Source organism: Gloeophyllum trabeum, assembly GCF_000344685.1.
Source record: "Gloeophyllum trabeum ATCC 11539 unplaced genomic scaffold GLOTRscaffold_00007, whole genome shotgun sequence".
Classification (NCBI taxonomy): Eukaryota; Fungi; Basidiomycota; class Agaricomycetes; order Gloeophyllales; family Gloeophyllaceae; genus Gloeophyllum; species Gloeophyllum trabeum.
Window position 1 is genome coordinate 1,845,040 of NW_006920416.1, and position 12,132 is coordinate 1,857,171.

At 54.7% G+C, this 12,132-nt stretch overlaps 3 protein-coding genes across 3 annotated transcripts; 2 read left to right on the forward strand and 1 right to left on the reverse strand.

Moving 5' to 3' along the window:
• Window positions 1-1,765: 1,765 nt before the first annotated feature.
• Window positions 1,766-4,356, forward strand: GLOTRDRAFT_61435 (pseudouridine synthase). The gene is made up of 13 exons (XM_007868394.1): window positions 1,766-1,885; window positions 2,163-2,248; window positions 2,318-2,423; window positions 2,531-2,612; window positions 2,674-2,815; window positions 2,864-2,942; window positions 2,997-3,060; window positions 3,112-3,132; window positions 3,198-3,277; window positions 3,334-3,440; window positions 3,594-3,699; window positions 3,766-3,883; window positions 4,049-4,356. Exons 1-13 carry the CDS (start codon window positions 1,805-1,807, stop codon window positions 4,288-4,290), a joined length of 1,314 nt encoding a protein of 437 aa, XP_007866585.1. The 5' UTR covers window positions 1,766-1,804; the 3' UTR covers window positions 4,291-4,356.
• GLOTRDRAFT_138986 (uncharacterized protein) lies at window positions 4,337-8,269 on the reverse strand. The gene is made up of 4 exons (XM_007868395.1): window positions 8,131-8,269; window positions 7,491-8,062; window positions 7,157-7,440; window positions 4,337-7,104 (listed from the first exon to the last, which is right to left on the reverse strand). Exons 2-4 carry the CDS (start codon window positions 8,044-8,046, stop codon window positions 4,711-4,713), a joined length of 3,234 nt encoding a protein of 1,077 aa, XP_007866586.1. The 5' UTR covers window positions 8,047-8,062; window positions 8,131-8,269; the 3' UTR covers window positions 4,337-4,710.
• A 436-nt stretch (window positions 8,270-8,705) lies between these two features.
• On the forward strand, window positions 8,706-9,545 carry GLOTRDRAFT_93908 (uncharacterized protein; the record flags this gene model as incomplete). Its single annotated transcript, XM_007868396.1, has 5 exons — window positions 8,706-8,782; window positions 8,838-9,013; window positions 9,065-9,277; window positions 9,337-9,432; window positions 9,490-9,545. The coding sequence occupies 5 exons, from the start codon at window positions 8,706-8,708 to the stop codon at window positions 9,543-9,545; spliced, it is 618 nt and encodes a 205-aa protein (XP_007866587.1).
• Window positions 9,546-12,132: the final 2,587 nt, after the last annotated feature.

Here is a 12,132-nt window from a genome sequence, read left to right on the forward strand (position 1 = left end):
AGACTTAGCGAGGGATATCTGAGCAAGACCGCCCTGATACCGAGTTGACATCCTCTTTGGGCTTTACTGGGCATTAGCTCATAACCTCAGGTAGAGATGATACCTTGCGCTGCATATAAAGGCTGTACCTTGGACTACAGGATGACTTGAGGCCTCAAAGTATTTTAGGTATTAATAAGATTGATTAGAGTAACCAGAACAGATGTAGTACTACGGCGTAAGGAGTGCTACACAAGTCCCCACTATCTGTTTGTGGGACTTAGAGAAATTCAAGGACAGGACGTGTCTGACGCGAACTGAATTCGAGCGGAGATTGAACTCGAGCGACTTCACCCGTGGTTCAAGTCGTTCCACTTCTTCAACTCCGTCTTTCACTCTCATTCTCGCTCCGATCTCCCGCTCCTTGTCGCTCACTCGCCCGTCCGCCGCACCACGAGACAGTGGACTGCCTGGGTGACAGAGCTCTGGCTGCGACGTCCGACATTCATTGCTAACTGGTAAGTGATGACGAACTTTCCCCGACACGTCACTCACATTCATACAGGAACACTCAGAAGGATATCTTATTCACTCAAATATTGAGCTTTGGTCGGTGGAGTGCGTCTGGGGTCAGGGTGAATCGGGTACGTGTATTGTAATATCATCATGGTCTATGCTCATGATCATGTGCAGAATGTGCTGTTTCATTGTGGCAGGCGGGCTCTAATAGGTGTGACTGCGACAGGTAGTTTGGTATTTACAAGATTATATGTACTGTATATACACAGTGTCTGTAGATAGCATTGCAATATATGCTTCATTTTCTTATTCATATTCAAGGAGCAATAAAATCAAGCAGCTGTATGAAATGTGAAAGCCCGCTGGCCAGAAAACCCGCTTTCTCGTTGTCCAGCCCGGATGTCAGCTTGATGCCCGACTCCGACCTTGACTCGACATACGAGTCAAGTAGAGGCCAAGTTGATCCTCGGTTTTTATATCGAGTCGATGTCACACGTAGGGCCTGGTGGGGTCTGGGGTCTGACCTTGCCGAAACCCTTTTTTAGACTGGGCGTGTACACAACAGTGTAGCGAGATCATTCAGCAGCGTAATGTTCCGGTGCTTCTCTCTCAGAGTTTCCTCTTCGATACTGGGAACAACGCCTTCAGGAAGGGGTAATTTAGAGAGCCAGAAAACCCTCAAAATTTGTAGATTGTTCGCGAGTCGTGCATTTTGGTCATCGCTCGGGATAGCGTCTGTATTAAAAATGTCAAGAGGATCAGACGGCGTCCTCACAAAGAAGGGACTGTTTGTGCCTGGTAGCAAGACTCTGCATCTCTTGCATTTTCTGCTTGTTCTGGCCGCGGATGGGTATAGGTAAAGGTTGACCCTAACCTCGCTTGTCCATTGCTTGTTGTGGACTCTGGCGCATCTCTTGATTGCCTTTTTGGACTTTGTCTTCCAATTTGTCGGTCCGTCAGTACCACTGAAGTGCGACTCACCATTCTCCGCATTTCGGCAACACGTCTCGTATATAAATCCTTCGTTCGGCCCACCCTGACGCCCAAACACTATCCGCTTCTTCCTGTCGCCGGCGACCTCCAGTTCCGACATATTTTAGCGAGGTTTCTGGCTCACACTCTCATGCCTGAAACTGCGGCTACCAATTCAATTCCCTCACCGCCCCCTGTGCACCGAAAAGTATCGCCTCCTGATGATACAGGCACGTCTGCTAGCGTGCCTTGTGAGTCGTCGAAGGACGCGGGTAGCGAGAGCGGGGCGAAAAGACTGAAGAAGATTCCGCCGTACTGGTACCCCTACCATACGATGGCCAAAGGGCGGTGGTTAGGGAGGGAAATCCTCGAGGTTGTCAGTACGGAGTTTAGGGATCGTAGTATGGAATATTATGTACGTCCCTTTCCCCATGGTTCCAGCAAGGCTTTGGTAGGGTGGGGAGTCATGAGCCTGGACGATGGCAATCTCGAGGGCCTTGGCGTTTTGCATCCCCAAAATAGAGGGCACATCGTAAGGCGTTCTTGAATGTCCTCCTGCGGGGGGCGAGCAAGCGTACGTAGGAAGTGACGGACGTTTGCTTGCGTCCCATCGTGTTGTGACTCTGCATTTTCCCTTAAGCTTCAGTGACGGCTAAGGTACGGAACGTTTATATTGGCACATGAACATGCAGAGATATGCGCTGGAATCTGGAGTCACAACTATCAATGGTAAGGTTGCCAAACCGGACATGATCATCCGCGACGGTGATCGAATAGAGTACGTGTATTAGTTTTATCCCTCCACGGCCCGGCTCCCCACCTGCAGCTTATCACCAATTTTTGGCAGAAATGTCGTTCATCGGCACGAGCCGCCAGTCACGGCTTCACCTGTCCGAATTCTGCACCACGACAAAGAGAGAGAGTTTGTGGTGATAGACAAGCCCGGGAGCATTGTACGTATCCCGCATTCTCTCGTTATACTTGTAGTTATATCTCTCGAGGGTTCTTTGACCTACGATCAGTACCAATGGCGTTCTTACCTAACCGACAATCTCTTCAGCCCGTGCACCCTACAGGGCGATACTTCAAGCACTCCCTCATCGAGATAATGAAAGACGACTTTGGTTTCGAGAAAGTGTACAGTACGTCTCGTCGTCTTTCCCAGCCCGAGTCCGTACCCTCTTACCCGAGACTCTCGCTCAGCCGTCAACCGTCTGGACAGGCTCACCTCAGGCCTCATGATCCTGGCTCTATCCTCTGCCCGCGCGCGGATCCTGACCGACGAGTTTGTCCAGGGGAAGGTCAGGAAGGAGTACATAGCGAGAGTGCGCGGGCAATTCCCCGAGTGAGTGACGCGACCTCAGGTGCAAGTACGGTGTTTACACGCATACAGGGAGGAAGTGACGTGTGAGCAACCACTACTCTGCGTCGATCGCCAGATGGGACTGAACGTCGTGCATCCGGAAGGAAAGGTCAGAATTCTTCTTCCGGCTTTCAAGCGTACTGACTGACAGAAATTTATGCAGGAAGCTAAGACCATCTTCAAGCGGCTACATTACGACGAAAATACAGATTCAAGCGTGTTACATTGTGCGGCTCTTCTGCTTCACTTCGATTTATTACGATGCTGATGCTGTTCAGGTCGACCCCTAACCGGACGATGTGAGTTTAGCGATCGCTTGCCGACGAAGGAAAGGGCGTTAAGGCTCATTCATCGCGTCGTGCAGCCCATCAAATTCGAGTGCACCTCCAATACCTCGGCTACCCGATCGCCAACGATCCCATATATAGCGAGGCGAGAATATGGGTGCGCGTTCCTATTCGTGTAGCCTAGCTTCCTGCTCTGACGGGATACTGCTTTAGGGTCCGAACCTTGGTAAGAACGGGATCGACACCATACCCACTGAGGAACGCGCTGCACCTGCGCCGCCTTCGCACCTCACCGGGGCTTTGAGTGTAAACCCGGAATCGTCGACGTTCACGTTCGGCACCTCACCCGCGCCTTCGCCGCACGCACCGTCTCAGGGGCACCCAACAAGTACTAAAAGTTCCACGCCGGTCGGAAGTGTCCCAGATAGTGCCGTCGGTTACGGCGAGCAAGGAGCGGCTAGTAGCACGCAGAGCCGGAAGTTGCTCCCGCGCGAGACTGGACATGACATCGGGATGGGCTCTCCTGTTCCGCTTTCTGCGGAAGCTGTCAGAATTATCACCCGATTGCGGAATATGAAGGTACGACTTCTTCGACTTCTTTCGTTATTTTCTGCACGGGCTTGCCTTTACATGAGCTGCTTGTAGGACGAAGACGAAGACTGGAGCCGCTGGCGCGACGTTGTCTTCCTCGCAAAGGGTCGGCTCGCGCCGCAGAATATCATGCAGAGGCCGCTGCCGCCTCCGCACAGGCGAGAACGTGGAGGTCCCGGGTGGGCCCAGAAGCGTAGAAGCCGCAGTCGGTCGAAGGATAAGGAGATCGAGGTAGAGGCGCAGCTTGACGTTGGGGCGGCCGCCACGGTCGTAGTCGAGGAGGATGCCGGCGCGAGCAAACAGATGACCCCGGACGAGGCCATCGCCAAGCTAACAGTGATCGACCCCGAACCGCAGGATATCCATTCGAAGGACGCATCCCAGCCGGAGACGTACAGCGAAAAGGCGGAACACGTGCGATTCTGTCCCGAGTGCTACCTTCCTCTGCATCCGGATCCCAAGCCCGAAAAGCTGTATATCTTCTTGCACGCTCTGAGGTATACGACCAGTCTGGGGACGTTCGAGACGGAGATGCCGGAGTGGGCCTCGGAGGGTTGGACGTGGGACCGGTTGTCTTAGAGAAGTCTTAGCTCCCTGTTCTGCCTCTTCGGCAGATATGTTGACACTGCCAATCGTCGAGTGGCCATTGCGAGCTCATTCCGACAGATTACTTTCATCAAAGAACTCTTCGAGAGGGACGAACTTTGCGATCGCTATGTATCCAACCGTAGGTCAGGTCTATGATCGCTGTCATATTCTGGCCTCACGTAGCAGCGGCCACCCTACGTAGAATACGGGGTAGTCGAATTATGATCCACAACCACGATGATACAAGCACTTCACGTACAATTACAATGGTATGATCTATACATGGGTGAAAGACGAAACAAACCATTAGTCCCTGAAACAAGAAAGCAAAAGTATTCAAGAACGAAGTAGATAAATATATGTTCGACGTCAAAATGTCCATCCGTCCGACAAGATGATATGAGCGAGCATCTACCTCACGGGAGTCAAAAAACTCGCCAAGGCCCAACCAAGCTGGTGCGTTTCTCGGTCTCTAACAAGCAACAGGCAGTCTTCTCCATCATCGACGTATAATGGTAAGTCAGGGTGATTCGAGGGGTGCCCAGATTCATGCAGAACATCGAGAGTGATCCCAGGGCGAAGAGTGAAAAAGGGCAGAGAATGGTACGAAACGTTCGGAGGGGGCTCGCAACGATGTACGACCTGACACGCGTACAAGGCCTTTGCGTGCGAGGTTATCTTTTGCGGTCCTTGAGGAGTCCGGGCGTTCGTCTTTTTCGATGGTGAAGGGTTACGACTAGGCGTCAGATCTCGTTCCTTGACCATGGGGAAGGACGCACTCCTAGAGGCCATCGGTGCAGGCATCGGCGGCGTCTGAGACAGCGAAGCAGAAGGAGAAGGCGACCGGCGAGACGAGGAGGGCGGCTTGACGGTATCAGACCATTTGCGTCGGAAGCTGGGACGCCGCGAAGCCCGACCCAGGCGTGAATTAGAGAGATCGAGCTCTTCGGCCTCGTACCCAGGCGGAAGTCCTGTATCCGTATGATCAGTCTGATTGTTCTTCTTGGGGATGGGGACTTTCTTGCTTCTGGAACCGAAACCGGGGCCTAGCGAGGAAACAATTTCGCCGATTTCATCTACGAAAGTAGGAAGGGGTCCAGTGGACGCGTCCGATCTCCTCGATTTTCCAGATCCCGAGACGGCACTCTTGGCGGATTTGCCGGACTTGAGACTCTCGGTGCTCGGACGTTTTCCGAGGCTCCTCCCTAAGCCGCTGTCGGAGCTCTCTCTCGGTCCGCTGGACGCCTTAGACTTCCTTGGCGGAGTACCGAAAGACCCAGACGTCGGTGATTTCTGGGGCACCGCCGTGCTCAGGCCCATAGTATACGCGTAGAGATACGATCTCTCCAAGCTCTCCGCGGCAGGATCTCGTTGTCTTGCCTCAGCCTCGGAGTAGTCCAGCAGGGACGTTGGAGTTGTGGGGGTAGACGGCACGCTCGATGACGGCGCATGCGTAGGCTGCAAGGCAGAGAGTTTGTCCTTGACAGTCGACTTGCTGCTCTTTTCCTTCTCCTTGCTACCGACGCTGTCCCTTGCACTACGCGGGAGGCGCTTCGTGATCGTGAGCCGCTCGAGGGCCTCGTCGATGAGGTGCCACCGGTCCCACCAGTTCGCCATCGTGATCTCGGCGCCGCCTTGTGCGCCTTCGTTCAACTCTTCGCCTTCTTCCTTGAGCGCATCCCAGAGCTCCGCCCAGCTATTTTTGACGTCTTCCCAGAAGCGCTCCTGCCAGGCGACGAAGATCCCGACGCAGCCCCGCGTGCCTTTCTCCATCAGCTCGAGATAGGTCGGCAGCTCGGCGGCGAGTTGGCCGCGAAGCGCGATGTAAGACTGGCTCGCCTCGAGCAGCGCTGGCGGCGGTCGCGAACCCGATGACCCGAAGGTGTGATGCAAGAGGGTGTGATGTAGAGGTTCTAAGGTATGCATCGCCTCGAGGAGTCGCTTTGGCGCCTTCATGGTCTCCTTGAGCCTCGCGAGGTCGGCGAATAGCTTTGTCTCGATGGCGTGCTCGAGCTGCTCGCACAGGGGCACGATGTGCTTCCGGGGTACACCGAGAAACGCGTCGAACGCCTCGCTCCGCCCTCCTTCACCGTTCTCGCCAATGACGCCGATGACGCGCCCGAAGCTGAGCGACCACGAGAGCAGCTGGGTGTGGTACTCTTTCGTCGACGTCGCCCACTGCTTCGCGGCCTTTGCAAAGTCTTCGATGAACTCGTCCAGCGCCTGCAAGTCGCTCTCGTACGCCGCGACCGCCTCGGCTTCCTCGTGCGCCGTATCGTTCGCGTTCACAGACGCGGCGGTTTGGATGGAGCCCTTTCCGTACGAGACTTTGCGCGTGAGACTCTTCATCCGGCCCAGCTTGACGCTCGCAGCGACGCCGATCGGTACACTGCCGCTCCGCTTCTTCTCGCGCTTCCCATTCGCCTCGCCTAGCCCCTCCTTCTTCCCGGCGTTCAGGACCTCGCGCACGACCTCCCACCGCCGGCGGCCCTCGTTCACGCCGCGCGCGACCTCCTCCATCTTCTCCTTCGCCTTCTTGAGGTTCTCCTTGTCGCCATGGCCCTCGGGCGTCTCTTCGTATATCGACTGCAGGAGGAGCGGGTACTTGAGGAGGCGCTGGACGGGCTTGATGAGGAGGGAGGGGATGTCCCACGCGTGCGTGAGGCTGGAGGTGAGGGTCTGGATGGTTTTTAGGTAGGCTTGGAGCGCGGGGGTGGGAGATGGTGTGGTGAGGGCGGTATAGTGCGAGAGCGAAGACGGGTGACGAGTGATGTACGTCTTGTAAGGCGGCTCGAGCAACGGTATCTACATACAGTCCGCTCAATATTAGCGGTGACTCAGGAACGGAGCAACTTACGATATCAAGGAATAGCTTCCCGACACGATCCTCTCCTTCGCCGCCTTCGAGCACCTCTCCCAGTGCCACCTCGAGCCTCTCGCAGAAGGCATCGGAGAATTCGGCCAACTCGACAATGTTGCCAAAGATCGTCTTGACGTCGTCACGAGTCATTGGCGGCTTCGAGTTGGGCGGCACGGACACTGAAGTGTTGGACGTTGTCGAGGACATGGAGAAGCTTCGAGACGAGCTTGACGAGGAGGCAGTCTGTTCGGTGACGGGAGTATGGAGCTCGGCGGATTGACCTGCGGACACTTAGTTTGTCGGAGTAGTAACTGGGAAAACGCGTACTCACCTAACGCCAGCGGTATGTGCACCGCTCGTATCAGCGCCAAGTCGGACGCGTAAGCCCTTTCGGAAGATAGCAGCTCCAATAGTGCATGAGTGCGTTTCGAGACAGAAGCAGTAGTCTGGGCGGTAATAGTTGGCGGTAGCAACGAACTGGAATCCGTGGAAGTCGACTCTAGGGTATCGATGGGGGACAGGGATAGCGGCGATAAGGGCTCTGGCGGTAGCGGCTTGCCCGGGGCATCCTTGAAGGCCTCCATGTCCGCATTCTCCACCGAGAGCGTAGACGTGTCCGAGTGCGTGAGCGAGTCCAAGAGGCCTGAAAGGGAGCCCAGGCTGCGATGCCGGGTTAGATGCATCAGTATCGCGTCAGAGTTGAGAATGTCGGGTAGACTATCCGCCGCTGACGCTCGAGACGGTGCCAGCGAGTCGGTACGTGGACGGGGAGCTGGTCGGAGAGGAGAGCGTGGCGGGAGAGAAGGAGCGGGGTGCGTGGCTACGTCGGAGGGAGCCTCTTCGCTGCTGCCTCGTGTCGTCTGTTCTTCCGGTGCAATAGTCGACATGCTTTCTTTACCGAATCTTCATTCATTCGTTCATTATTCAGAGATGGAACGATTTACCGGCGATAGAAGGGGGAACTGGCGTACCTTCGCGTCTGCTTTCAGCGTTCCATGCCCTCTCGCACGTGCATTTAATTAACCTGAAGCCTCGTGCTTAGCAGCCCTCTCGCGTTACTTTCTAAGAAATCCTCTGAATCCGAGATCGAGAAAAGCAGGGGGACGACAAGCGCGACGATGGGGAGGTCGGAGAGAGCAGGGCGAAACACCGGCGTCGGACACCGTCGCCTCATCTTACGGCAAGCCTACGCCGGTGATTCTCCGTACGCGCTATAAACACTCATCTCGGTCCCGGCAGCGATGCGAGCTGTGAAAGCGCAGCGGGCTGTCGGGAGATGCAGACGATGATTGTCTTGTCGTACTAGGTTATTGTACAGGGTTTATGTCTGTACCAATGAGAATACAACTACAGACATGTGTTCCCAAGTAATTGTATTGTCGCTAGGTGCTGCTTACGATCTAGGTGTTGTGGGTATGAAATATACGGCCGTGCGACGCGCGTTGCCGTGGTGCAGGCATGCGCGTTCGTCGCTCCTTCCCAACATTAACGACGACTACATCGTCTGGCACAGACTCACAAGTGAGCCGCCTCGCTGCCATTGGACATGGATAACAGATCATACGCTGCTGATATGCGACTTGTGGATGATTCGTCATGGGTGGCCTTTCCGTCATTGGCTAGGTATGTCGAGGTTATCCTGCCGGATAGCAATCCTGATGGGTTGTACATTACTCAGTGGTATTGGTAATGAAGGGAGGAATTGCAGCAGCCATTGTGATAAGCATGACATGATCTCTGTGTCTGGTGTCACGGCAGTAGATGCAACCCTCTCGCATCTCATCATACCACAAGTTCAAGTTCAAGGTCAAGGCAACCAGCCACACACACACCCTTCTCGCTCAGTTTCTCCAGGTATGCAACATCACACTGACTGCCCCTTTCCAATGATGAACATTCAATTAGATGAATCTCCCTCTGAGAAGGCTCGAGGGAAGCATCCTAGGAGGACGTCCCCTGACCCCAATCAGCAACTGGAGGATCTAGAGGAAATGGAGGGGTTGACCATAGAAGAGCAGTTTGAGCGGATTGAAGAAGAGTTCAGCAAGGAGATGCCAAGCAGTCCAGAGGGGCCTAACACCCTGACAGAACTGGAAGTACCGCTTCCTTGGATGTCCAGTAAGTGACTTATTCTATATTTCCCTGGAAACCACTCCTGACTAAATAACATATGTAAGAGCGAAAGCACCGCCATATCTCAAGCATCAAAAAGGCTTGGCCAGGGTCCATGAGGAATGGCCTGAAGAAGCGTGCCAGAGCATTGCCTTCTGATGGTAAGTAATGTTCAACCCTGCTCTCCTGCATGGCCTTACATTTCATCTCCTCTATAGTGGAACTCTCTACATCAAGCTCAGAGGCAGAATCTGACAAGGCTCACATGGGTTAGAGTTTTAGTTGCATCAGTGTTCAGCTTGTGTAGTTTGACATAGGACTCTTTGTAACTGGTATATTTAACCAAGTGACCTATGACCTGCGCTAGTATGGCAGTTTGTAGGGTTGCAGAGGTTTTCCTTGCTTGTGTGTTGCTCCACAGGGTGACCTATGCGGAGGATGCACCTGGGTATGTGCGATGCCATACACTGTGTCCTATACCCTGCCCCAGGTATCGGCCCTCATGGGGGGGCTTCATGGAAGAGGGCATCCTTGGCAACGGTGGTCCTGAAGAGATACCTCCAACTCTAGAGTGCTCTGATGACTTGGGATGACTCGGCCCTTCCCCTTCGTCCCCTAATATTATACTATCTGCAGCGAACCCTTCGCTGCAGCATGCCATGCTGTGAAATTTCCTTATATGGTAGTCATGCCAGCCCCAATTGGGATGCGGCTGTGTCATGCCTGTCCCAAAAAGGTTCATGCCATGCCATGCCATGCCATGCCATGCCATGCCATCTCATGCCACTCAGAAAAATCCTATCATTTCCTCATGCCATCTCATGCAGTCTCATGCCGTGTTCTGCCTAGAGACCTACCCATATGGAATGGACGGTAGGCCCCCCTACCGTCCATCGCGGGAAATACTTCCTTTTCGGCCCTTCTGACTATCTGGCAGGGGGTTTACGCACCTCCCAGTCAACATTGAAACACCCACCGGGACCCCCCTCCCCCCCTGCGGCCGCCTGCGGGCGCTTGTGTGCGGACGGCCTGCAACCCGCGACGGCAGGGGCTGGAATCGCTCCCCTCTCTCTGCTCTTTGTTGCAGCACCCTATTTCCACCCTTGTGAGCCTCTTTGCTTAGGCACCGCAGCCGCCAGACCCTCCCATTCAGCCTCCACCGATCTCCCTTGCTGGCACGGACACCGACGGTGGGGGCTGAAAGGGGTCAAATCTCTCCCCCGTTGCATGCATCCCCCCGTCTGAAGCTCCCTGAGTCTATCTCGGTCAGTAGGCACCAAACCCACCAAGCCCCATCACTCACGCTCCAGCATGCTTGGCCTGGGACTCAGTGGGTCACGCAGGCTTGAAATTCACTGACAGACTCTGCACCTCTTGGAAACACCCAAGGGCAGCTCTGAAGTGAATGTTGATCAGCCACCGCACCTTTCGCATGCTGCGGTTGAGTTTCTACAGAATTACTATTATTCTGAAATAAATATCAGAAGGGATCAGATGACCGGACACTTGCCCAGTACTCAGTCTGCTGGTGCCAGGGATGATTCTACACCCGCATTCAAGTGTGTAGAGTTATTTTTCATAGGCACCAGAGAGGCCAGCACAACCTGCTGATGTCCAGTTCAAGCACCATCTACAGAAGTGCAGTATACATTGCCACCATTTTAATATGCTACGAAGCTGCCAGGACTTATTTCTGTGACTCCAGAGCTGGGAACGGGTTCCTGTCTTTGCTTTAACCCCATCTGCTTGAACATTAACGATGATTGCCTAGAGCGGTAAGACAGCCACCGAGTGCACCGGCGGCGATGGCGGCGGTGGCGGTTGTGCAAAGTCGCGCGCAGACATCAACGCACACATTGTCGCGCTTCGGTACCCTCATAATCATAATCTGCAGGTACGAAGACCCCCGAGTACATGTTTTACTGATGGTATTGTATGCTCTAGAGCGCGAGCGAGGCAGCCTCGAACACGAGCCGACGCGCGTGAGACGCTAAGTCCCGCGTCATGCTCCTGCCGGCTCTTGATGCTCTCGACATCGCCGCCGCCGATTCCTCAGGCCTGGAATGGACATACCAGGTGGGGTGGAACAGAGACTAAGGGGAAACAGTAAGCAAATCAACTCACATTCGATGTTTTGTTGTTTGATAGGAGGGACTGGCATGCCCGCCTCACGGCTCATCGTGAGCGGGTCGTGCTGGGCCCAAACCTTTGTTTTACAGGTTTACAACCTTCTAATAGGTTGTACCTTCGATGTGGAAGCAGCCCAGACGCGTACAATCGCCCCAACATCGCCACGCGCACCCCGTTCCCCTCGCGGTCCCCCCGACATCGGAACCCAGAACGCCGTCGCATTCTCGGCTTCGATGTCGCCCCCGACTCGTCGTGAGTATAGGAATCTAACGACACCGGCGCCGCGCAAATCGGCGGCGCCGTTGTTGTTGAATTTCGTTTTTTCTGTTTTTCACACCTTCTCCCCCTCCCCTCCCTCGCTGCTTCCCTGGTCGCCTATCCTTGGATAGGAGGCCGTTTCCTGACTCCTCTGGGAGTCAGGACGACGACGAGACACACGCCTGGAGTGTGCGACGCCTCGTCGTCGAGTTATGGCCGTTTCTACACGGCCCATCCCCCCCTTGCTACACCCGGCGTCTGCGACGGACCCGAAGTCGCCAGGTAGGCGTCTTTGGGTCAGAACGCACCTTCCTGTGCTACACTAGCACGAGGAGGTGCGTTCTTAGCTGTGGGACGACCGTAGACGCTGTTGACGATGACGTCCCCGTGCGCGCGTCGCCCGGCGTCGAACAACAGAACGCACCGGCGTTCTGTTGTTCGATGTCATTTATTGGTGGGGACCACTACACGAA